The 25,639-nt window shown below is 42.1% G+C and overlaps 2 protein-coding genes across 4 annotated transcripts; one reads left to right on the top strand and one right to left on the bottom strand.

The window, feature by feature from the left end:
• Positions 1-1,059: 1,059 nt before the first annotated feature.
• On the bottom strand, positions 1,060-16,167 carry YPEL5 (yippee like 5). 3 transcript variants are annotated; one of them, XM_047746305.1, is made up of 5 exons: positions 16,012-16,167; positions 14,558-14,741; positions 13,890-13,936; positions 3,545-3,709; positions 1,060-2,021 (listed from the first exon to the last, which is right to left on the bottom strand). In XM_047746305.1, the coding sequence occupies exons 4-5, from the start codon at positions 3,683-3,685 to the stop codon at positions 1,797-1,799; spliced, it is 366 nt and encodes a 121-aa protein (XP_047602261.1). In that variant the 5' UTR covers positions 3,686-3,709; positions 13,890-13,936; positions 14,558-14,741; positions 16,012-16,167; the 3' UTR covers positions 1,060-1,796. The 3 variants fall into 3 exon arrangements, with proteins under 3 accessions (XP_047602261.1, XP_047602260.1, XP_047602259.1); XM_047746304.1 differs by lacking the exon at positions 13,890-13,936 and having other exon boundaries at positions 16,012-16,166; XM_047746303.1 differs by lacking the exons at positions 13,890-13,936; positions 14,558-14,741 and having other exon boundaries at positions 16,012-16,164.
• Positions 14,626-18,613, top strand: LOC125109772 (serine/arginine repetitive matrix protein 1-like). Its single transcript, XM_047746926.1, has 4 exons — positions 14,626-14,632; positions 14,955-15,246; positions 16,400-16,502; positions 18,367-18,613. Exons 1-4 carry the CDS (start codon positions 14,626-14,628, stop codon positions 18,391-18,393), a joined length of 429 nt encoding a protein of 142 aa, XP_047602882.1. The 3' UTR covers positions 18,394-18,613.
• The last annotated feature ends 7,026 nt before the right edge of the window (positions 18,614-25,639 follow it).

Here is a 25,639-nt window from a genome sequence, read left to right as displayed (position 1 = left end):
TTCACGTTGAAACTAAGACAAGATGATTAAAACGAAGTTAAAACTAAGTTAAAACTAAGGATCAGTGGGAAATAAGTAGTATTGCACCAATGCAAGACAAAATATACTTTATTGTGACAGCAAATGCACATAGTGCTGCAGATATGGCATGCTACCAGGGATCTGCAAATAATCAAAGGCCAGTATGGAATGAATGGGAATGAAAGCTGTTTCTTAAAGCTTGAAGTTTTATTCCATGGTGAAGGAAAGATCATTTGTGTCCACTTATCTCAAATGCAATATTATACACCTACTTAATCAGAGACCTATGCCTCTAACCAAGAGCTGAAGGCAAAGAGAAACTTAATCTTAACTGTACTCAGAAGTCACTTCTAATATCAATGACAGAAAGATTTTGCTAGTTGAGGCAAACATCCTTTCTAGACAAAGACCTAGAGACTGAGCACTCAAACATCCATTCATATATTTAAATAATTAGCCAATTTTAATGTCATTTATTCCACCAGAAACAAGTATTAGAATATCTAGAAATAGTTTGGATAAAGAAACATTTATATTTTAATACTTCATAATGTTGTAAGTTTGGGGCTAAAATAACACCCTGAGGCAAATCTGATCCCTCAAGGGACCAAGTACAGTTTTAACTTCAATAGCTGAATTTCTGAGGGAAGATCTGAGAAAATAATGCTAATGACAGATCTAGTCCTTTGATGAAACTATTAGATTCTACAGACTTGTCAAAATCAACACAAAACTGAGGAGAGGCTGAAAACACTCTGCAAAGCCTTATTTTTAGATAGGCTCCTTCATTTTCCCTCTTCTTCTAAAACAGACGCAGATGAAATGCTTTCTGCATGAACGCACACTGACATTCTGTTCAATTCTTTTCTAAATGCAGTACTATGGGTTTAAAACAGTATGCTTTAATTTAAACAAAGTCATCTTTTCTACACAATTTAGCTTGAGAGCGGAAAAGAAACACTACCATGAAAATTACTTATCAAATACTCCACTCTTCTTTTAGAAGGTGTTTTTAAAAGCAACACAGGACCAAAAACATCCAACTATTACTTTATTTATATTACTATGCTTAAGTTACATGGAAAAGACAACCAAGCAGTTCTGCCCCGTTTCAGGAAAAGTTTCCAATCAACACCAATTATGTGGTGACAAGTAACTAGGAATGGTGACATCTTTGGGTCAAGACTGACAAGGAAGGATGGGCTCTGGTGCTACGGTTCATCTCCAACAAGAATATGGCACAGCGGCCAGCACAAGCCATACTAACACTGAACCTTTAGCGCTGGTCACAAATTCGGATCTCTTCCCTGAAGCTAGCAAATCAGGTGAAATAACTGGATTTAAAAAAACTTTTTTTTAAATGAAGCCCAAATAAGTTTAAAAACCATGCTCTTGACACATTTTCCTTTCGAAATTTACATAAAACACACTTTTTCACTCTAATAGCCCAGATTTTTTTCCCCTCACATAGCCCATCACGTAGCTGCAGACAGACTATTCTGCCTCAAGATGTAAACACAGGGAAAAAAAAAAAATTAACGGCATCTGCATAATATTCTCTCTACACACTGATGCTGGATGGAAAACTGAAAATTAAAAAAAAAAAAAAAAAAAGGAAGAAAGAAAGAAAGAAAGGAAAGTTCCATCTTAGATTCTCACAACCTCTTGTTCCGCAGTTCATGAATCCGACCTGATGCTAAGGTGACAGTGTATGTAAGTAGATTTTTGTTTTCAGTGAAGGAGACCTGGGAAAAGATGGAGTGATCTCTTTTTCTTCAAGAGTTATCAGACGGTACGTGCTCCTCGAAGCCCTCACTCTCTCGTACTAGGGCGCGCTCCAGGATCACGCGGCCTTCCTTATAGCGCTGGCTGTCTTCAGTGGCAAACTCGTAGATCCATCCCAGTTTGCTATTGCAGTTCTTGCAGCTCACATCTCGAACCATGTGGCGGCCCGTGAGCATGACCCGGTCTTGGACTTCACTGTACTGCAGGTTAACTACCTAAGAAACACGGGAAGACAAAATTGCCAAGCCCTGTGAGTCATCTGCCAAACACGTACATGTTCCTTTGGCTGGTGCAGGAAGAGCAACTTCAGAAAAGCAAACCACAGTTGTTACTTTAGTCAAATCTACAAGACCCTTCCCAAGGGCTATTTTTAGAAGTTCCCGGGAAAGGCAAAAACCTGGAAAACTGCACTGGCCATCTAATGCGATCCTGCATCACCATGCCATGTACTAGTCCAAGCCACACTATTCACACATCCTATAGTTCCATTGCTGTGGCAGTGAAGAGTCCCTCCACCCGGAGCCATAAAATGTTGGTTGGGGTCCAACTGTGAACGTTCACCATTCAATGAGGAGTCAATGCTACAATGAAAGAGAACCTAGTAACCTAGTACAAAACAGGCATTCCAGAAAAACAACAACAAAAGTTTGCTGAATTTGTTTCTGGAAATACATCTTATAGGCAAACCGACTAGGACACACTAGGCCTACTACACTGTGATACAGTTTTCAAATGGGTTCAAATCATCTGTGAAGAATGTCCAATGACTGTGAACATCCAGCAATCCTCTACGCTTTACTTTTCTGTAAAGGGCCAGACAGTAAATACTTCTGGCTTTGAGGGCTATATGATCTTTGTTTTAACTATTTAGCTCTGCTGTTGTAGCACACAAGCAGCCACAGGCAATACATAAATGGTTGAGCATGCTGTGCTTTATTAAACTTCATTTACAACATCAGGCAGCTGGCCTGCCAAAGCATACCAACTCCTAGTCTACATCCAAAGAAAGATCAAGAGATGTACATGAACAATTCTTTGGGAGAAAAGCTCATTTCTAAATGGAACAGAGGGATGTCTACTGGGAAAGTTTAGCTGACCTTTTAAGAGCAGCACCCTGGACTAGTTCTGTCCCTTACCAGAAAAGATTTCGAAATTCAACTCTGCTAGTACACATTAGACTCCAGGAGGCAGAATCACACTGACCAATTTTTAAGCAAGCCACAAATTAGAGAAGCAGACAGACTAGTCTTAATTTGTAAATCAGGAAACACTCTTCCTGTTGGCATGCAATAGGCCACAACATCATCCGGATCACCGGTGAGCATAAATTAGAGCAAGGGAAGTTGGTTAGAAGATCTTTATTCACTTGCACTGTCAACCTTGAAAGCTTAACGCGTCATCTCCCTATAAGGATAAATCAGTGACATGGGCATAGGGGCACTTCTGCCCCTTCTTCCATAGTCTGTGAAGTCACTACTAAATTCTTACACTGAATGTTTCATGAAGCAATGGAGACTGCCCTTCTTATTGTAACACAGTTTTCAAACTTCCACAGTAAAAAAATCACTTTCTAGTAATGCCTTCCTGAGGTCCAAAGGACAAGCTCTTTTCTGCATGCAGATTATAGACCTCATGCGGACTCTTTCTGGTATCTTTAAGCTCTGAGGGATGTTCTGGTACTGCTGTCAAATATACCCACTGAACTCACTTAGGAAATGAAACTGGTTTTCCCACCAACCTTATTAAAAAGAAACGCTCTGCCAGTGGCGCCTGTGAACCGAGTAGAGATGAGTTCTGAGCGGTTGGTCAGGATTGTGTCGCAGTTTGCACAAGAAAACAGACGGGTACCACCGATATGATCAAGGAAAATTCTGCCCATTTTTATAGCTGAAGTTCTAAAAACCTAGGAGCAAATGGAAAAGAACAAGGAAACATTAGGATTAAAAAAAAAAATTGTTGGTACCTACTTGGTGGGGGTCACAGAGAACTGTGTGTGTGTGTGTGTGTGTGTGTGAGAGAGAGAGAGAGAGAGAGAGAGAGATCTGCTTTGTAATACTCAGTATGGGAAGTAGCTGACTCTGTACTGAAGGATCCAAGGTTCATGCACTGAGCAAATAAACAGGCGTACCAAGCTGAGAACTCTTTAGAAGCTGTGAGCCAAGGGAGCAAACATGTTTAGACAAGGCCAGAACAATATCACTTCTCTTTTGGTTGGTATGACAAACATAGGAAGAAAAGTGGAGTATCAGAAACTGAATAATGAGAAGCACAGGCAGCGATGTGAGAAAAAAGGCTTAGCCAAGTGGTAAGTGTACATTCCGAGCATATGTAATTTGGGAAAAGATTTGTGGAGTATGTGTGGGTGATCACAAGAGTAGAAAAAGGGGCAATCAGAAAATGAGAAGAGGGTGGTCTCAGTTAAGAGCACAGGGCTGCTCTGGTTGTCAGGCATGTCAGCAACCACGTAGGGGCGTGGCACGGACATCGGTGAGTCAGAGTCTGCCGGAGCACTGTACTGCATGCTTGTTTGAAAATTGTCACAACAATTCTATGAGGTTATCACCCCCCATTTCATCAATTATCCAAGGTTATTAACTGATCAAAGATCACACAGCTTTCAAATACAGAAGATCATGACTGGAATGCAGTTCACCCACCCTAAAGCCAGAATTCTTCTATTACCCTGGTGTAAGGCTAGGAAAACACGCACAGAAAAGAAAGATAAGCCATTATTACATAACTTATATTGAAGAAACCATACTGATTCCATAAATCACAGAAGTGCTGAAGCACCAAAACAAGAAGCTTTTAAACCAGATTCTGACAGAAGGATAATCACACTTCATTTATTTTTAGAAGTTAGAGCTAATATGTGCAACTCCTTGAATTCATAGCAATTAATCCCCTTAAACACTATTTCTAAAGACACAGATATAGTCAAGAATGTACTACAGCTCTCATTAAAAAAAGAATTTATTCCTGGTATAGTTTTCAGCTCCTATGTTTTAAATATTTATATCACCTATCTTTGAAATGGTATGCAGAGCTGATACAGCTGCCACTATGAAAACAAAGCCTACAATCTATGTTTGTAATAAGAATTCACTGTCGTTTTAAATTTGGGGCAATTTCATTACAAATTAAAGAGAAAGTTCCATCATTCCTTTTTATCTGTGAACTTCCTTAGTTATTAGGTAGTCCTAATGTCATCAAAGAAGTCATTATCCCAAAGATTATGACTCCCATTAAACATTTTGATATAGAAGTTAATAAGAATGAGAAACAAATGCTAAATACAATTAAAATGTGTGGCTAGTGAAAGGAAAACCACTGCTCATTAACAAACATGTCAATGAATAAAACCTGGGGGAAAATAAGACTTAAGAAATAGTATTTAGCTTTTTGATTACATTTCTGCAAAATGACGACAGAAGTTAAGAGTTACTATTATTTCACAGCCTTTAAAAGGATAGCACTGCTTTTTTCAGATGCTTAAGAACACGGTATTTGTTACAGAAGGGTCAGAGGTTGCAAATTTTAGGCCTACGGGGTAAACTCATTTGGTGGCATAGGGATACAAGAGTGAACAAAACAAATAACCCTTCCCCTAGGAAACATGTGTGGACATGTTTCATTTGGCCCACACAATCTTTTATTAATAAAAAACACCTGGGCCACCATTAAACACAAGAGATTTCATTAAAGAGCCTGTGTTGTTGTTATTAACAATGGGAGATCTGGCCCACAGGGCACGTGTTCTCCTGTGGCAACAATGACTGGAGGTGAGTGGTAGCTGCCACTCCCCCAAGGTCATTGGGTCTGCCCAGTCACACTTTGCATCACATAATTACTTCCCCATAAGACATCTGGGTTTAGGACTTCATCTAAGCACAGCAGAGAACTACTTGTGAGCAGTTGATCTGGGTCATGTTTTTTATGGCTGCTCAACTACAGAAAAGTAATCAATAGCAAGGTTTTATAGCCTCACCTCTTAAGACACAGTCCTCAGACTTTGTAGCTCTCTGAAAACCAGTATCGTGCAGCGATTAGTCTCCTGCTTGGGCTTCTGGGACACATTACTTTAAAACCAATTTTCCTTCAGACTTTTTTTTTAAAGATTTTATTTATTTATTTGACAGAGAAATAACAAGCAGGCGGGGAGAGGGGGAAGCAGGCTCCCTGCTGAGCAGAGAGCCCATTGGGGGGCTCGATCCCAGGACCCTGAGATCATGACCTCAGCCGAAGGCAGAGGCTTAACCCACTGAGCCACCCAGGCGCCCCTTCCTTCAAACTTTTAAATATAATATTCATATTGTAAGTTCTTTCAACCATAATGCAGTAATAACTAGATGTTTTTGAACTGGCCATGGCAGGCTGCTGTGGAAAATGTACTGGACTTCAAAACGAACTCTCCCTGTACCCTCTGCCTACATCACTCTATCTTTGACTCAAAATTACCATAGAACTGTGACCATTTGCTACTGGGTACAGTCAAGTTCTTAATTCTTTATTCCTAAATATGCTTTCTTTCCTTGCTTCAAATTCCGTCTACTTTTTATTTTTACCCAAGTATTTTTACTGGATTCAATGACATGATTCATTACCAAGACCAAAAATATCTGTGCAGCATCATTATTCTTAGTTGTGATTTCCATTTATAGAGTACTATATATGGATATAAGACTGTAAAATTAGTTATTCGCCAAAAAAGATAGGCTAGAATGCCATGAAATTTAGCAAAAGCAAGCAAAACAGCCCTTTTTGTCAAAGGTCTGGTCCTTAGGAAGTAGAAAAACCTCTACAGGGTCATCAGCTTCTAGGTGTTAAGCCTTAGTTTTGCAGGGCTAGAAACTCAACCTATTGACTCACACTATCCAAATTCTCAAGAGGCTGATAATCAGTCAGAATGCCACTTAATATTTAAGGAGAAAAGTCATTAAAAAACCAAGACATAGTGCCTGAATTAGGGTCCTTTTTAGCTAGAGGATATACTGAATTCTGATTTGGACTTTTTAATGTCTACACTGTATGGGACACTACTTCACATACCACATTTAATCTTGACAGTTTTTAATTGTCACCCTACTTTTGCAGAAGAAATAAAGTCTATGTGACTTCCTGACACTGGCCACACTGGGCCTGAAGGAAACCTTGCTCCAGCTGTTCTTTTCCCCTCTCCTCATTCTCTACTGACCAGAGGGCTGCCAGATTCACCGTCTTTCTCCCTCAGGTTTACCTTTACCCTTCTTGCCTCCATGCCGATCTCTCCTAGATTTCCTTTCTTGGTTGGTGGCCAGTTCGAATGACACACTCTCCTAAACCAGTATACCCTGGCAACCTGTCACAGAAACTGCAAAATCAACAAAACTTCCTAAACCACTTTTGGAGGTCTTTCCTCCTTCCCCATTGGTGTCTTATTTCAAATTCTCATCCCTTCTAGATAAACCTCTTGAGGCCAGGGAGTGTGTATTATTAAATGCAACACACATTCGCAGGTACCCCAACATTTGTGCTAAATTTGATAGCACTACAAAAGTAAGGTCAAACGCATGCGCTTTAGCCATCTCTCTTTATAGAGAAAGGGTGAAAGGGAATGGAAAGGGGCAGAGAAGAGAGAATCCCAAGCAAGCTCCATGCCTAGCACTGAGATGACTTGGTGCTTGACCTCACCACCTGAGATCAAGGTGGTGAGATCACACCTGAGCCCAAATCGACTGAGTTGCCCCACCATCTCTAAGAGCTCCTACAGACCACTCTTCTACAAGCTTTGAAACTTTTTTCTGACAGAACATAGCTAATTATTTTAACAAAAAAGTCCCCAGATTTTTATTATTTTTTAAGATTTATTTATTTGACAGAAAGAGAGAGAGAGATCACAAGTAGGCAGAGAGGCAGGCAGAGAGAGAGGGGGAAGCAGGCTCCCTGCTGAGCAGAGAGCCAGATGTGGGGCTCGATCCCAGGACCCTGAAATCATGACCTGAGCCAAAGGCAGAGGCTTAACCCACTGAGCCGCCCAGATACCCCCGCCGAATTTAAAGAAATAATTTACATACCATAAAATTTAGCCACTGTAAGTATACAACTGAATGATCTGTAGATGTGTAAGGTTGTGCCACCACTTTATATCACCAGAACCCAGCACTAGAATGTTTCTATCACCTCCCCCAAATTCCCAAAACCCTCTGCAGTCCCAGGCAACCAGTGATCTATTTTCTATTTTTTGGCTTTTATATCCAAAATATTCCCCTAATATGCTAAGTCCCTTGCTTAGACTTAGAATTCCAAATCTCTTCAGCCACATATTTTAAAAACACCTTAAAATTGAGCTGCTTTGGGGGCACCTGGGTGGCTCAGTGGGTTAAAGCCTCTGCCTTCGGCTCAGGCCATGATCCCGGGGTCCAGGGATGGAGCCCGAATTGGGCTCTCTGCTCAGCAGGGAGCCTGCTTCCCTCTCTCTCTCTCTACCTGCCTCTCTGCCTACTTGTGATCTCTGTCAAATAAATAAATAAAATCTTTAAAAAAAAAATTGAGCTGCTTTTATAGATGACCACTGTTCTCTGTGTTGAGTCTAGGGGCACCTTACTGTGTCTCTAAGTAATAAAATACATGCTTTGGTATTTGTCGGTGTCAAAGTTTATGACCAAAGCTAGGGCAAAACTCTCATAGCTAAAGCTTTAATATGCTTTCTTCCTTTTTAACATCTCAAGCAAAAAAACCAGTAATAACCTTAATTTTAATAAGTACTATTTCCTCGTTAATTTTATAAATGAGACCTCTTTGGTACTAGCTTTTCTTACTTCCGGGTTACTAAAAGCTTGAAATAAGTACCAAATATGGTTGTTTATTAGAAACCTATTATCGGTTTATCTGAAATTAATGGAAACGGAAGGTACAAGTTCAAAAAGTAAGTGAAATTCAAAGATAATTTAAAGATCACATTTTAGTAATTATTTCAGTTTCCTTCCCCTTCAACAGTACATTTAGCTACCTAGAATTTTCTCTATTTTACGAGGAGACCCTGGCGAAACAATCACATTTTTGAACCTCTATGTTTTTACAGAATTTAAAAAAAAAATTTACAGAATTTACAGAATCTGTAAGAGAAAAAAATTTTTCTTTTTGCTTTGAAAAATCCATGAAATAAAATGTCTCCAGGAATGTATCAGAGTCGACCCCTGAACGACGTGGGGGTGGTCACGGGGGTGGTGGTTAGGGATGTTAACTACCCCATACCTTGCAGAGTGGAAAATCTGCACATAACCACGGACTTGCCAAAAACGTAATAGGCTATTGCGGACCCAAAGCCTTACTGACAAACATTAAGTGTCAAATAACAACTTTTGTATGCTGAATGCGTTATATAGTCTTACAATAAACCTAGAACAGAAAACATTAAGAAATCGAGGAAGAGGGGTGCCTGGGTGGCTCAGTGGATTAAGCCTCTGCCTTCAGCTCGGGTGATGATCTCAGGGTCCTGGGATCGAGCCCCGCATCGGGCTCTCCACTCAGCAGGGAGCCTGCTTCCCCCTTTCTCTCTGCCTAGTCGTGATCTCTCTCTCTCTACATCAAGTAAATAAAATCTTTAAAAAAAAAAAGAAAAAAGAAAACGAGGAAGAAATACATCTATACAGTACTGTATAAAAAAAAAATCCACGTATCTGCAGACTCAGAGTTTAATCCTCTGTCCAAACTATTTCAAAAATTAGACAATATGGACTATACAATTTCCTGGTTTGGGTCCAAGTCAATAAAACAACTTTCTAAAAATGGCTATTTTTAGTTGAGATTTAAGGGTTTTTTTTTTTTTTTAAAGCAGTTTTAGGTTCACAGCAAAAAACCACTCAAGACTTCTCTCTTTAAGAAATCTATGAAAGGCAGGTTTTATATGGATATTAAATTTTTGGTTCCTTTGGGTAAATACCAAGGAGTACAATTACTGGATCACACGCTATGTTTACTTTTTTAAGAAACCACTACGTCTTCCAAACTGGCTGTACCATTTTACATTCTCACCAGTAAGGAATGAAAGTTCCTGTTACTCTATACATCCTCTTCAGCATTTGGTTTTGTCAGTGTTCAGTATGTTGGCCATTCCAATTGGTCTGTGTATCGTGGTACGCCACTGTTGTTTTAATTTGCATTTCCCTATTGGCATATATTATGGAGCATCTTTTCATATACTATTTATTCATTTTTAAAATCAGGTTGTTTTCTTTTTGAATTTTTTTTTTTTAAGATTTTTATTTATTTGACAGAGAGAGCGATCACAAGTAGGCAAAGAGCCAGGCTGAGAGAGAGGGGGATGCAGGCTCCATGCTGAGCAGAGAGCCCGATGTGGGGCTCGATCCCAGGACCCTGAGATCATGACCTGAGGTGAAGGCTGAGGCTTAACCCACTGAGCCACCCAGGTGCCCCACTGTTGAGTTTTTAATAAGAGTTCTTGGTATATACTGGATAAAACCTTTATCCAATGTCTTTGCAAATCTTTTCTCCCAGCTTGTGGCTTATCTTCTTGCTCTCTTGAGGTCTTTTGCACAGAAGTTTTTAATTTTTATGAAGTGTAGCTTATCAACTATTTCTTACATGGCTCATGCTTTTGGCGTTGTATTCAGAAAGTCACTGCCATACACAATGCCATCTAGATTTTCTTCTATCTTCTAGGAGATAATTTTGCATTTTACATGTAGGTCAGTGACTAATTTTGAGTTAATTTTTGTGAATGAGGTATAAGGTCTGTGTCTTGATTTTTCCCCTCCTGTAGAGATCCAGTTGTTTCAGTACTGGCTTACTGAAAATACGATCTTTGCTCCACTGTATTGCCTTTGCCCCTGTCAAGTATCAGCTCATGATATTTATGTGGATCTGTTTTTGGGCTATTCTGTTCCATTGATCTGTCTATTCTCTGGTCAATACCATACTGTCTTGATTACTGTACCTTTACATTAAGTCTTAAAGTCAGGTAGTGTCAGTCTTCTGACTATTCTTCTCCTTCAATATGGTAGAGGCTATTCTTTCACCTCTACAGAAACTTCCCAGTCAGTTTGTTGATATTCACAAAGTAACTTGTTGGGATTCTGACTTGGATTCAGTGCAATACCAAGTTAGGAAGAACGGATATCTTGAAAACAGTGAGTCTTCCTATCCATGAACATGTAGTCTCTCCATTTATTTCATTCTTGATTGCATTCACCAGAGTTTTAAATTTTTCCTCATTTAGATCTTGTAACATTTTGTTAGATTTATATCCAGGTATTTCAGTTTTTTGGATGCTAAATGCTATTGTTTTTCATTTCAAATTCTACTTGTTCATAGGTAATATATATATGCATATATATACACATATCACACACATACACACACGGAATCAATGACAAATCCGGTATCCTGGTCTTTGTTTGGTTCACTGCTACATACTTTCCTTAAAAGCAGGGGTCAGCCAACTAAGGCCTGTGGGTAAAATTCAGCTCACCACCTGTTTTTGTATGGCCCACAAAGAATGTTTTTATGCTTTTAATGGTAGGAAAAAAAAAAATCAAAAGATTATTTTGTGATATGTGAGAACTACATGAAATTCAAATTTCAGTGACCATAAATAAAGTTTTATTGGGACACAGCCACACCCATCTGTTTATAATGGACAGTTATCTCACAGCCATAGAGTCTGAATAGTTGTGGCTGAAATCTTATGGCTTGTAAAATTCACAATATTCACTATTTGACTCCTGATAAAGTATGCTGACCCCTGTTAAAAACGCTTTCAGATGGCAAAAGGGCTTTTCATTTAGAAAGCAGTCTTTGGGGCACCTGGGTGGCTCAGTGGGTTAAAGCCCCTGCCTTCGGCTCAGGTCGTGATCCCAGGATCCTGGGATCGAGCCCCGCGTCGGGCTCTCTGCTCAGCGGGGAGCCTGCTTCCTCCTCTCTCTCTCTGCCTGCCTCTCTGACTACTTGTGATCTGTCAAATAAATAAAATCTTTAAAAAAAAAAAAAAGAAAGAAAGCAGTCTTTCTCAGTAAAAACATAAACTTAGTTTGCACTCAGATTTAAGGATCAACAGGAGTACTGGGCAGGATCAATCTAATCCTGCTCCTTTTCTTCACAGATTTTCCTAGCTAAAATCTTTAACTTTTTATAATTAGATCAGCTCTAAAAAGATTACAAAAATAAGCAATATGTACCACTTAGCTGCTCCCTCCTTCTCTCCCCATCCTCAGGATCTAAACAGTGTGGCCCAGATATTTGATTTCTGGAATCAGACAGCCTGGGTTCAAATCTCAGCTCTGCCCCTTAAAAGCTGTGTAAACACTGGATATGGTATCTTCTGCTTCTTCATCTTTAAAATGGAGATACCAGTATCCATCTCTGAGTTGTGAGAATTCAATGCAGAGAATACATTACGAGAATAGGCACAACACAAATGTTAAAGGTAGATGCAGTAAAACTAGATTTCCTTCATCCACATTCCTCACCCCAACTTCCCCATCCTATTAAAGAGGAAGAAAGCAAAACAGAAAAAATATGAAACAAACAATTTACCAGCTTCATCTCCTGTTAATTACTGCAAAGTTAAGTGAAGAGGTGACAGAAATTACAAGCAGAAGGAAAGTTAGAAAACCTGAAGCATCTCAAGTTCTCATTGTCAAGGTTCCCTGTAATTAATAATCCAGTTGGGATCCAACCCTGGCAGGTAGATTTGGCCAAAGAAAGCATAACAATGCCCAGCCCTAAAAATACCAGGGAGAATAGGTATTGATTTGCATCTCTAAGGATCCACTGATGAGAAAAACACCCCATTCACAGACTTTTCCTCTGTAAAGTAATTATTTCCTCAGGGCATTTCCATGCCACAGAAGAGACAATACTGGGACTCTACCTATTGCTGGACAAATGTGCGGGGGTTTTTCCAATGCCAGGTGGTGGTTGCCAAATGCAACCTACAAAGACTCTCCCCAGCAGGGAACTGAATGTGCAGAGGCCTAGTGCAGGAAGGGTTCAAGAAATGTGCCCTTCCAGAGGAGATTGTGTTTTGCGATGGTTCTTGTAAAATGAAATCTGTTTTTCAGTCTCTCCCCTCTCCAAGACAAAAGAAGGAACAAAACCTAAAGACTTTTAATAGTGCTGGGTTGATTACTATAATTAACATTTAATGCTATTGTTCTCTCATCAACTATTTTCATAGGGACTTGTGACTAAATTCTACTGAAAACCTGCAAGGGAGAAAATAAATTGAGTTCAATCCATAAAACCAATTTACCAACTTTTGTACAAAATATTTACCAAGCCAAGGTTTCAGTGACAAGAGAAAGCTGTTTTCCTCTTGTTAATTCTCTTTCAATACCTGGCCAGATTCCTTTGCTGGGTCAAATGATGTTGTGGTTATGGAATCAGATCTTCAATGGGCAGTAACCTATATTTTTGTTTTTGTCCTCCAAATAATGCCTTTGTTGTTGTTGTTGAATGTTTTCCAGGTTTACTATATTTCTAGTTTAGTCATCACTAGAAAAATAAGAGTAGTCCTGTAACTCAGTGAGTCAGGTAAACAATCTGAGTTGGTAACCTCTCCCTAACACCCCATTGGCAAGACAAATTGGAGATCTCTCAATTGTTGTGATGCAATACCATGAGTCAAAAAAGCCTTATTGGGTGGACTGGAGTATAAATTAACTGTCTGGTTTCCTGATTCAGGTGTCAAGTAGCAAATTCACGTCATACCTAAGGTTCAGTTCCACAGGATTACCAGAGAAACAGATTATGATTTATACAGCCACTTAGGCTCTATAAAACCTAAAATGATATTTTGGGCACAAATGTACTTAGAACATCTTCACATCTCATGAATATATTCAGAACTAGCTTTCACATCTCATAAACATATTTAGGACTATGTTACCACCATGCTGGAGGGTAGTGTCTTAATTTAATATCTTCTTTTTAGACCTAATTTTGGCTTTATTTTCCTTCCCTTTTGTTTCTAAATCTTTTTCTCTCTCTTACTGCTTAAGTAGGGCAAAAGGCAAATAAATAGGGAAAAGTCCTTGATGACCCAACCATATATTATTTTTAGAGGCCACATGTATGTTACTAACCTTTTTAGAAAAAGCCGTCTTCTAAAAATCCAATTTCCTTAGTTCCCCTGTATAGAATTAAATAATTTACTTGAACACATTTTATCATCTCCCTCTCCAGTGGATAAGATGGTTGCTAAACTTAAGAAGAAAGTCAACCAGTAGGCCTATAGTGGACACTGAGATGGGTGAAGGTATGATAGTTAGGTATCAGTCCTTTCCAAGGAGGTGCGTTCTACCTGGTGTTCCAGTACATACCCAGAAAGATAATGGGGTAAGTGATAAAATACATTGTGTACCAAATTCCACAAGCCCCACCTTCTCACTATTTGTAAATGCTCCAGGCCTGTTTTATCTTCTAGGCCTGTCTACCCAAAAGCCACCCAAAGACTCACCCATTTTCTAGGTCTAAGCAGTACCAATCCACCTAAGAATGCTTCCCACTTCACTCTTACCCATTTTTTTCCACTGCCCCATTTTTAAACTCCTGTGACACTCATTTCATAGTTTCCTAACACTGAAGTTGGTGCTGTTACTCAATTTCATTTGTCTATGACTTTTTACTAAGCTACGGGCTTCTAGAGAAAAGTTCTTGGTAACTTCCTTCTTATCTAACAGAGTACAAATATGCAACCAAGTGTTAGAAAAAGAATCAACTGAGACACAGGAGATCTGGCAGAAATATTTACCCTGGGAACACTTCGTGTATTTTGGTTCGTCCGTGTTGGAACGCTGCTGCAACACTGTACACGCGGCCATGCAAAGTGAGCTAAGATCCTATTACCCCCAGGGATTTCACCAGCAAGTCTAGTTTCCCAAAAACAAGGTTAGCTAGCCTGAGGTTACTTCAGGTTTTCCATCTGTCAAGGAGACCTGGAATAAAAATCCTCACATTACCGACATGGCTCTGTAAATAGAAAAAGTTTAAAAATAAATGAGCTGTACACCTTCCCAGACTCTCCCTTGACGGGGGGATTAATAGGTCAGGATTAAACCGACCTTTCGGTAGCAGTTCCGTTTTCCAATGCCCACTGTTCATAATACTCATTGTCCTACCTAGCTACCTCGAAGGAGGGTAGAATAAAGGGGCTCGGAGAGCACGCCCACCCGCCCACCCTCTCACCCGTCGGGCGCGGCCCAGCGCGACCCGCATCCGCCCAGACCCCGCCGGCCGCCCGCGGCCCCAGCTGGCCCCAGCTGATTGCAGGCACGTGACGCCGCGGGCCAATCGGGAGGGGCCCGGCCGAGCGCGCCGCGGCCTCCTCCCGCACCACAAACACCGGCCGGAAACAGCTGAGCGGGCGGCGGCGCGGGGTCCGGGTCTGGCCGCCGCGGCCCGGGGACGCCCGCCTGACAGTCGCACCCCGCCCTCCGCCAGGCCAGTGAGGCCCCACGCTCGCTTCTGGGGCCCGCCTGCGAGCTACACGGCAGGGTGGCAGACATTCCCCCGGCGGGGCAGACACAAAGCCAAGGCGGTCCCGGCCCCTGACTAGTGCCAGGCGGCCAGGACGGTGGCCCTCTTCAAAGAGGGGCCACGCCGCGGCGTAATCACGGCCCTACAGCTGGAGCCGAGTTCGGACTTCACTGCGGGGCAGGGGGCGCGGCGAGGCTGCCGAGGAGCAGGCCTCCGGGACTACTGCGGTGGCGCGGAACCCCGGCGCGCCCCCGACACTGCGGCGGGGACGCGGCCCGTGGGGGCGGGGCAGTCGTGGGCGGGGGGGGGTTGGGGGATCGCCGGCCAAACTGCCCGCGGAAGGGCCTCCCAGGTGGCGCCGGGGGGACTGGCCGGGCGGGAGGCTGCGGCGGGAGGGCGCGGGAGCCTAGATGAGGGGTCGCGGCTGTTGCGGTCGCGCCGGTCGCCCCGGCTGCGCGGCGGAGGCGGGCCGACGGCGGCCGCCGCGCCTGGGCCTCACAAAGAGGAAACAGTCCAGCCCGTCAGCCCGCAGCCCCGGCACCGGGACCCGCCCAGAAGGGTCAAGGGCGACGGCTCTGGGCCCCCGGGGGGAGCCTAGCGAGGACGAGGCACTTCCTGCCTGGGTCCCCCCGCCCCGGGCCGATCCCGGAGTGTTTCGAAGCCGTCGGCCCGGAGGGCTCCTCACCCCCCATTGGGCTCCTAGTCCAGCTTCCCTCCCACCGCACTCACCCGGAGCGGCTATGAGATCCGCGGCCGCAAGCGGATCCTCGCTCCTCAGCTGGGATGAAGCCCCTCGGCCACCCGAGTCTCCAGGTTTAGTCAGGCCCTGGCCTTGGCCCCGCCTCTCCCTGGTTGGGCCTCTACGTCAATCACTCGGCATAGCTCCACCCCTCGAGCAGTCGGCTCTCCCGGTTGGCCCAGAACGCCCTTCATTCCTAGGCCCCGCCCTCATCCCCGGCCTCCTGCCCCTTCCGCTAGGCCCCGCCCCTTCCCTGGTTCACCCTCCCCCACTCCCTCTCCCCTCCGCGTCGCTGCCCACCCCTCCCAGAAGCCGCAGACCCAGGGAGAGCTCCCGCAGCTCGCTCCGCCCCTGACTCTACTCCTCGTACTCGTACAGCCAATCAAAGAGGCTAACTCTGCCCCTTCTCCGGAGGCGGCCAATGTGGAGAGACTTCGGATCCACCTCCTTCCCAGCTGAGAGCACACAACACAGCATCCACGTGAGTCAGCTTCTTAAAGGAGAAGGCTCAGCCTTTCTAATTGCTGCAGCTGTAAGACATCGCGCGTCATCAGCGTCACCAGGTGGTGGCTAAGGCCTAGCTTTTTGAGACCCATTGATGACAAATGAAAACAACAGGCTGTTTTTCTAGGCAAAGCAGGTGCCTTGATAGTTACACCTCACCGTGTCATTAATTTCTTTGAGATTGCTTACTTTTGTCATGCCTTAAAAAAGGCCACCTTTAATTGACAAACCCCAAACCCTTGAATCTCGGTGTATAGGAAATTCGGAAGAACATGGGAAAAAGCATTTTTCAAGTGTGCCCGACTGAATTTACAACTCGAGTTTTCTTTTGGTAGTGGAAATGATTATCAAGAGGACTAGAAAATTCCACATAGAGATTTTCTACCTCTGAAAGTCCGATATTTGTTGAAGAAGGTAGCTGTTCCCCCTAACCCTCATCAACGCCTAAGATAGGTTTTGCGTCTCATTTGAGTTTCCCAGGTAATTACATTAATGATCTTTGCCCCAGTTTCGGGATGAAGCGTATTTGATTCTCAGTATTTCTTGGGCAAAAAAGATAAAATAAAATAAACACTAACTTTTGAGGTTCATCTGCAAGGTTTTTAAAACCATCTTAGTGCCACAGAGGTTTTGAAGCAAACCCTAGCAATCTGACTTCTCATCAACCTCAAAAGCACCAGTATTTTCATGCAGTTCAAATAAAAACCTGATCGTCAAAGGCAAATGTCTAGAGAAAAGGAAGTTTTGAACAATTTTTAGTTTTCATTGTTCTTTTGTTTTTACTTAGCTTTAATTATAAAAGTACAACATGTTCATCGTAGAGAGGTCATACAGCCATTTTTTTTTTAAGATTTTATTTATTTATTTGACAGACAGAGATCACAAGTAGGCAGAGAGGCAGGCAGAGAGAGAGGAGGAAGCAGGCTCCAGTATTTTCATGCAGTTCAAATAAAAACCTGATCGTCAAAGGCAAATGTCTAGAGAAAAGGAAGTTTTGAACAATTTTTAGTTTTCATTGTTCTTTTGTTTTTACTTAGCTTTAATTATAAAGGTAAAACATGTTCATCGTAGAGAGGTCATACAGCCTTTTTTTTTTTTTTTAAGATTTTATTTATTTATTTGACAGACAGAGATCACAAGTAGGCAGAGAGGCAGGCAGAGAGAGAGGAGAAAGCAGGCTCCCTGCTGAGCAGAGAGCCCGATGCGGGGCTCGATCCCAGGACCCTGAGATCATGACCTGAGCCAAAGGTAGAGGCTTTAACCCACTGAGCCACCCAGGCGCCCCCCCACCAAGCCTTATTTTCATAACAGAAACCTCTGCCCTGTGCTTAAAAGCTTCCTGTGCATCCTATTCCTGAGACAAATGTGTATAAAAGCATATTATGCCTCTTATTCTTCGACTTATTTTTTCACTCAATGTATTATAGCCATCCCTCCATAGCAAATGCAACTTTTATTGACAAATATATCCTTGTCTCCATCCACGGTTTTCCAGAGTATGACTTCACCATCTTTTATTACATTTTTTTTCTACAGACCTACTTCAATCTTTTCCTATTAAATGTACTGCTGTAAGGAACACCTGTGTTCATTGATAACCTATTAGTCAAGTATTTCTGAAAATAATCAATTGAAAAGTGCATAGTGTCTAAACCCACAGGAATGAATTTTCCTCAAAGTGCGTACTTTTAAGTACCAGGTAAAACAATATTTATTTATTAAACAAATATATAGATAGTGCTAACTGTTCTAAGTGCTCTACAAATTAACAATTTATAACATTTAATTTTCATGAAAACTCTATAAGGTAGGTACTATTATCTATTATCCCCATTTTACAGATGAGTAAACTGAAGCACAGTGATTAACATGCCCAAGGTCACCCAGCAGAGTTATTATACCCTATAATCGTAAACTTAGAAGAGAATGATGAAAAGGTTAATCTAGATGATGACAACGTGCAGAGTTAAAATCCAAATGTGAGGTAAGGAGGGCAAATAGGAATGGAATGGAAGGAACAGGTTTAACTTAACAAAAATGGCTGCACAGGACTGATTGTTTATTGGTGCACTAAGAAGAATTTTCCCAGATAAGCCAGGGATCTTCTCCCGGTGACTGATAGGTGATGAACTCCCATTACCAGGTATAGGGCGATTGGGAAGGTCAGTTTGGGGTGGAAGGCGATGGACTGCTGACGTGGCACACCCATTAGAAATAAAGAATATACAGTTGAAGGTACTGTAACAAGTACGGAAGAGAAAACACAAAAAGATAAAAGATGTGAAGAAGGTCTTGTTTGGCTTTGGTTACAGTTGTGTTATACCTTTTAGCTTAATTACATTTGGGATAAGTTAGCACTTTTTAATACTGAGAAGTTCCCACTAAGAACATGGTATGTATCCATCCATTTACACATTCTTTATGTCTTTCTGTACAATTTCATGGTATGGCTACCTTTAGGTTGTTCATATATCTTTTCAGGATTATATTTAAGTATTATATCTTTTCTGGAGGTATTACGGGCTGAATTGTGTGCCCCCATCCCCATTCATATGCTGAGGTCCTAACTCTCAGTATCTCAGAATATGTCTATATTTTGAGATCCAGCTTTTAAAGAGGTGATTTAAGTTAAAATATGGTCATTAGAGTGGGCCCCAAAACAATCTGACTGGTGTCCTTGTAAAAGGAGAAGATTGGCAAATCTGGCTGTGACATTGGTCACCAGGGTAGATTTGGCTGGCTATGGAGGAGTCCCCTTCTTCCCTTACCCTCCATGTGCCTGTCCTTCTCTGAAGCTGCATGCTTGATGGAAGATGGAAGATGACCTTCCCTGAGAGAGGGAAGGACTGTTCTTCTGTCAAGGGTATACAAGTAGCTGCACTCTTCTGCTAGAACCCCCAAACAAGCTCTCAAGGTCCATTTGTAGGAGAATGTAGGGTAGTCAAACTTCCAAGACTCCAGACTTATCAAAGTGAGGCACAGCACAAGGAAGTTTGCCTTTCTTAGAAAAAAGAGATCGCTACATAAAAAAGGACACCAGGGGCGTGTAAACATATAGAAAAGACCACGTGAGGACGCAGAAGGCCACCTGCAAGCTAAGGAATGAGACCTTGGTAGAAAACAAACCTGCTGACACCTTGAACTTGGACTTCCAGCCTCCAGAACTATGAGAAATAAATTTCTGTTGTGTAAGCCACCTAGTGTATGGGATTTTGTTGAATCAGTCCTAGGAAACTAACAGAGGGGGTTACTGTGAGTGGAACTTCTACTACATATTACAACTCTTCTTAGTTGTTTATTTTGGAGGAAAAATAATGCTTTTGTTGTTTTCCTGAATGTTCTAGATAGATTATTCTGTCTTCAAATGATAATTTTGCATACTTCTTTCCAGTCATTTGTCTTTTATTTAAGTACCTTTGAGTACATGTGTGAATATATCTGTCAAAAAAAATTTCCTTTATTACTAGTTTGTAAGGTTCTTTTTTTTTTTTCAAAGATTTTATTTATTTATTTGACAGAGAGATCACAAGTAGGCAGAGAGGCAGGCAGAGAGAGGAGGAAGCAGGCTCCCTGCTGAGCAGAGAGCCCGATGTGGGGCTTGACCCCAGGACCCTGGGATCATGACCTGAGCTGAAGGCAGAGGCTTTAACCCACTGAGCCACGCAGGCACCCCATAAGGTTCTTTTTAAAAATAAAAAGTAGTGGATGCCTGGGTGGTTCAGTTGGTTGGGTGACTGCCCTCGGCTCAGGTCATGATCCCAGGACCCTAGAATCAAGTCCTGCATTGGGCTCCCTGCTCAGTAGGGAGCATGCTTCTCCCTCTGCCTGTTCTGCCTGTTCTGCCTGCTCTGCCTGCTCTGCCTGCCGCTCCCCCAGCTTGGGCTCTTCTCTCTCTCTCTCTGACAAATAAATAAATAAAATAAAATAAAATCTTTAAAATCAAATAAAAAGTAGGTATGCAATTTGATTGACTACCTTCTTGTTGTCTATTAAAGTAATGTTTTTCTTTTACTCTATTTCATTATGTAATATAGTAGTCCATCTCCAGCATTAAACGACCTTTGCATTTTGGGATAAGAGCTCCTTTACCACTTGTGGGTGCCAACTCTGACATTCTTCCAATAGGTAAAATCAGAAACACAAGTCTATCAACAAACCCCAATACACCATGATGCATTATCCTGGTTGTTGACTAAACTTTCTGACTGAATGGATCTGACCTGCCCCAAATGGGTAATTTGGTATGATAACTACAAACCCTGAATCAGACTTTCAGAATACCCTTCTGTTGGTGTGTCCATGGACTTCTCCTCTGCTCTGATTTCTCTTCTCTTGCTTTGAAGAGCCCTTCCACTGGAGTTGTGCCCATGGAGGTAAGAGAAGGTAAGAGAGCACTCACCTTCCACATGAGTGCTTCTTACACAGCTCTAAGTGTCTCATCGCCTCCTCACACTTCCCAGGGTTTTGTAAATGTCTTTGCTCAATAAGCCCTGAAACACTTGGGCCTCTACCCACCGGTGTTACTCTCTGTAAATAATCATGCCTCCTAATCTCGAGTCAGGTGGAAGTCTGCTGGAGATGAGCTACCTCAGAGTTTCTCAATCTCCGTGTTTCTTCCTCTATCACCAATTTTCTTGGTGCTTTTTCCAGCGCTACAGGAAAGACAATCTCTTCCTTTCTGAAGCCTGATGAACACCTATACCTGGAGAATGCTATGGATCTCTATTTTATTTTGTATTTTTTAAAAGATTTTATTTATTTATTTGACAGAGATCACAAGTAGGCAGAGAGGCAGGCAGAGAGAGAGAGAGAGGGAGGAGCAGGCTCCCTGCTGAGCCCAATTCGGGGCTCGATCCCAGGACTCTGAGATCATGACCTGAGCCGAAGGCAGAGGCTTAACCCACTGAGCCACCCAGGTGCCCCAAGAACACTATGGATCTTGAGACTCAGTCAGTCCTTAACAGAATCCAATTCTTGTCTTAACAGAACAAACAACACCTATTTCCTTGGTTCCTTCAACCTCTGCAATACTGATCATCTCTCTCTTGTTTGGACCCTCCATACAAGTGATCTGCCCTCACACCCAACACCTTAATTTCGACCCAAGTGACCTCTTACAATAACTGGTCTATCTTTCCTCTTGTTGTGTATTGGCATCCCCTTCATTTTTGCCTCTCCAGCCTGCTGCCTGGGATGTGGATGCCACCTAGACCACAAGGACCAGGACTTTGTTTCTGGGGACAGTGGAGCAGATAGTGGGAAGGAACCTGGACCCTGAACGCTGCAGAGTAGAGCTGCCATATTGGTCTGGGACCGCATGTTAGGCTGTTTTGTTTTGTTTTGTTGGGGGGTGTGGCACATTTTTTACTTTAACCTGAATTTATGAAAACTCTGGGTAGTTTAAACAGATTAGCTCCTTCAGGGAGAAACATATATATGTAAGTACAATCACAAATTAGTAGTTTACATAAAAATCAATAATTTTTCCTGAGTTGCAGCCCTGCCACTTTACCAAAAGCTATTTCAAAAGTCACTGATCATAACATTTAGCTCAATCTTTTTGGACTGCACAGATTCTCTGCAGTATTTGAAATCATCAACCATTCAGTCTTCAAACTTTTTATTCTCTTGGCTTTGGCGGTATGGTACTTACCTGTGGTAGGCAGAATAATGACCTTCCCCCGCACAGCTATCATCCCCCAAGGTGTCTATGTCCCAATCTCCTATGAATATGTTACCTAACATGATGAAAGGAACTTTGCAGGTGGGATTAATTTAAGGATCCTTAAATGGGGAGATAATTCCGGACCATCCAAGTGAACCAATGTAATCACAAGGGTCTTTATAAAAGAGGGGTAGGATGGCCAGTAAGCATACAAAGATGTTCAACATCACTAACCATTAGAGAAATGTAAAGCAAAGCCATCGTGAGATACCACTTCCTACCCATACGGATGATTACTATCAAAACAAACAACAAACAACAAAAAATGTTGGCAAGAATGTGGAGAGATTGGAGCCCAGTGCACTGCTGATGGAAATGTAAAAAGGTGCAGCTGCTATGGGAAACAATTTTGGCAGTTCCCAAAAAATTAAAAATAGAATTACCATGTGATACAACAATTCCACTTTGGTTATATGCCCCAAAGAATTGAAAGCAGGGTCTCAGAGATATTTATATACCCATTTTCATAGCAGCATTACAATAGTGCAATATTACAATTTATACAAAATATATATTTAGGCATTCAGCTAAAGGCATTCAGCTCAAGAATTGCTTGGTGTTGTGGGGGGAAGAACTGGGTCTGGGAACTGAAAAAAAAAAAAAAAAAGCCCAAAACTAGAAACAAACTGAGTAACCCCCAATATTTGAATGGATACTCAAAAGGTGTGTACACACAATATATTATCTAGCCCTTAAAAAGAGATTCTGACACATGCTATGACCTGAACTTTCAGACATTATGCTAAATGAAATAAACCAAATACAAAAGGACAGGGATGGTAGGACTCCAGTATACAGAGTAGTCCAAATTTATAGAAACATGACATAGAATTCTGCTTGCTAGGGGTTAGGAGGAGTAGTTGTTTAATGGGTATAGAGTATGAATATATTTAATAATACCAAACTGTACCCTCAAAAATTGTTAAGATGATAAACTTTATGTTTTGCGTATTTTACCACAATTAAGAAATAAACAAGGCTTTCTATCAAAAATAGAAGCAATCAGGGCGCCTGGGTGGCTCAGTTGGTTAGGTGTCTGCCTTGCTCAGGTCATGATCTTGAAGTCCCAGGATCAAGCCCACCATTGGGCTCCCTGCTCAGCAGGGAGTCTGCTTCTCCCTCTGTCCCTCCCTCCACTCCTCTCTCTCTTTCTCTCAAATAAATAAATAAAATTAAAAAAAAAATAACAGCAATAATAACCAACTGAAAAAGGGAGGTAGGACAGAGTCAGAGTCAGAGAAGGAGATGTGATGACAGAAATAGAGGTCAGAGTGAGCGGGAGCTGGAGCAGGGAATGCATACATTTCTGGAGGCTCGAAAAGGCAAGGAAATGGATCCTCCCTAGAGCTTCCAAAAGGAACCCAACTCTGCCAGCACCTGGATTTCAGCCTCGTGGGAGCCATTTCTGATTCAAGAGCTCCAGAACTATAAGTTAATGAAGCTGGGTTGTTTTAAGCCACTAAGTCTGTGGGGATTTGTTACAGCAGCCTTAGGAAATTAAAATCACTCAATTTTCCCAAAGTCATATTTTACGTTGAGTTTTCTTATTAATGACTTGGTGCTGTTTATAATTAGTATGACTTTTATTACTGCACATAACTATGTTCTTTCTAATGGATAGTATATTCAGAAGTCTGATTCAGCAAATGTTGGAGGTGTCTGGGAATGCAACCCCTCCAAACTCCTAACCCTTTCTTTCATCAGACTGTACCAACCCAGGGGGTCTTGTAACATCCTCCCCTAAAATTACTTGTAAACCAACAGCAACGGTGTTAGTAAAATTTCCACAAACTTTCCCAACACTAAAAACTTTTACACCTCAAAACCTGAGCCCTGGGGTAAGGATAGATACAGGTCCCAAGTCAGGTGGGGCAAACTGAAGAGCAGAATAAATGTTGGTGAGGAGCCTGGGCTCTAGGGTTATTTAGCCTGAGCTAAGTAACACAGCCACTTGCTAGCTACCTGACCATGGGTGAGCGCTTCAAGTTAATTACTAAGAGCAGTGATAGTTTTAGGGTTATTATAAGCATTAAAGAAAATAACGAATGTCAAGTGCTTAGCCAGGGTCCCTGGCACCTATCAAGTGTTCAAGGAAAGTTGCAGTTGTGTTAGTTGTTATTATTTTCATGACTCTTGATTATGAAGCTGAGTCGAGAAGCCCAGAGCAAGCAGGCGTTGCTGTTTCCCCTGTTCTGTCCATATTACAGAATGCTAAGGTCACCTGGCAGACTGCCAGGCGAATGTCCGCTCGCTCTCCTGTGTGGTTCAACCCTGAATCGAGAGAGCACTTGAAATACTGCCAACTGTCTGACGTGGTTTATATCATGGAAGTGAAAAATGAGTCATTCGACTTCTCTCAAAACCTACCTGCCCACAAAAAGTCAACAGCAAAGGTCTCTCTGGGCTCCAAGCTAGATTTCCATCAGTGAGATAACATGCACTCTTCGTGACCGCCATTACAAATGACAGACACTTAGGAGGACACACTTTGAACATAAACACTGAAAAAACCAAGCAGATCTAAAGGCACTGATACAGTGTCCAAAATACATTATTAAGTGGAAAATGCAAGCTGTGGGATTACGTGCATAATCTTATTCAATTTTTGTAAAATAAGAAGATAATTATATACATTTATATATGTACAGATAAAAGTCTGAGATATTCATTTATACTCTGTCCTAGTTTTCTTACACCTATTTGACAATGCTTGTGTTTAACTTTAGCAATCAGATAATTTTTATTGCCACAAGCCTTTTTTTTTTTTTAAAGATTTTATTTATTTATTTAACAGAGAGACACAGCGAGAGAAGGAACACAAGCAGGGGGAGTGAGAGAGGGAGAAGCAGGCTTCCCGCTGAGCAGGGAGCCCGATGTGGGGGGCTCGATGTGGGGCTCGATCCCAGGACTCTGCGGGTTTTTATTGAGGTTTGATACCAAAAACTGGTCATGTTAAGATTTGCGCCTTCTGCAGAACCAGCAGTTATCAGTCAGCACTGGTAGGTTGCAAGTAGCAGAAATCCAGCTTGAAGTAGCTGAAGAATAAGAACAGGAAGGGTGGTTTGATTGGGCCTTAGGGAGCTGGGATGCAGTTAAGACTGGCTAATTCTGTCTGATTCAGTCTTCGCTTCTGTTTCTCTTTGCAAATTGACTGTCCTTTCCTGCCGTGGCCTCAAGTGGCTCCATGCTTGCATCAGGACAGTATCCTGACCAGAAAGGAAAGTAAGCTCCAGTTAGGAAGGTCCCCGAGAAGGATTCGGATGGCCTGGGTAGATCAGGAACCTGTCACCATGGTCATATGTGTGAGGGCTTGTCAATGGCAGCCCCCCTCCTTCCCTAGAATCCTAGATGTGTAGTTGGGGCGATGGCTATTGTAGTCAGTAGAGGCT

Source organism: Lutra lutra, chromosome 9 (genome assembly GCF_902655055.1).
Source record: "Lutra lutra chromosome 9, mLutLut1.2, whole genome shotgun sequence".
In the NCBI taxonomy this organism is placed as follows: Eukaryota; Metazoa; Chordata; class Mammalia; order Carnivora; family Mustelidae; genus Lutra; species Lutra lutra.
This window is presented reverse-complemented; position numbering and strand designations above follow the sequence as displayed.

What these genes read in the sequence shown, in the direction of transcription:
- YPEL5 (XM_047746305.1), bottom strand. Translation starts at nt 3,685, where the DNA reads ATGGGCAGAATTTTCCTTGATCATATCGGTGGTACCCGTCTGTTTTCT. An exon ending in GAGCGTTTCTTTTTAATAAG is followed by an intron (nt 2,022 to 3,544) that starts GTTGGTGGGAAA and finishes CGTGTTTCTTAG; the next exon opens with GTAGTTAACCTGCAGTACAG.
- LOC125109772 (XM_047746926.1), top strand. An exon ending in CGCACCCCGCCCTCCGCCAG is followed by an intron (nt 15,247 to 16,399) that starts GCCAGTGAGGCC and finishes GTACTCGTACAG; the next exon opens with CCAATCAAAGAGGCTAACTC. An exon ending in GCACACAACACAGCATCCAC is followed by an intron (nt 16,503 to 18,366) that starts GTGAGTCAGCTT and finishes CCCATTTTACAG; the next exon opens with ATGAGTAAACTGAAGCACAG.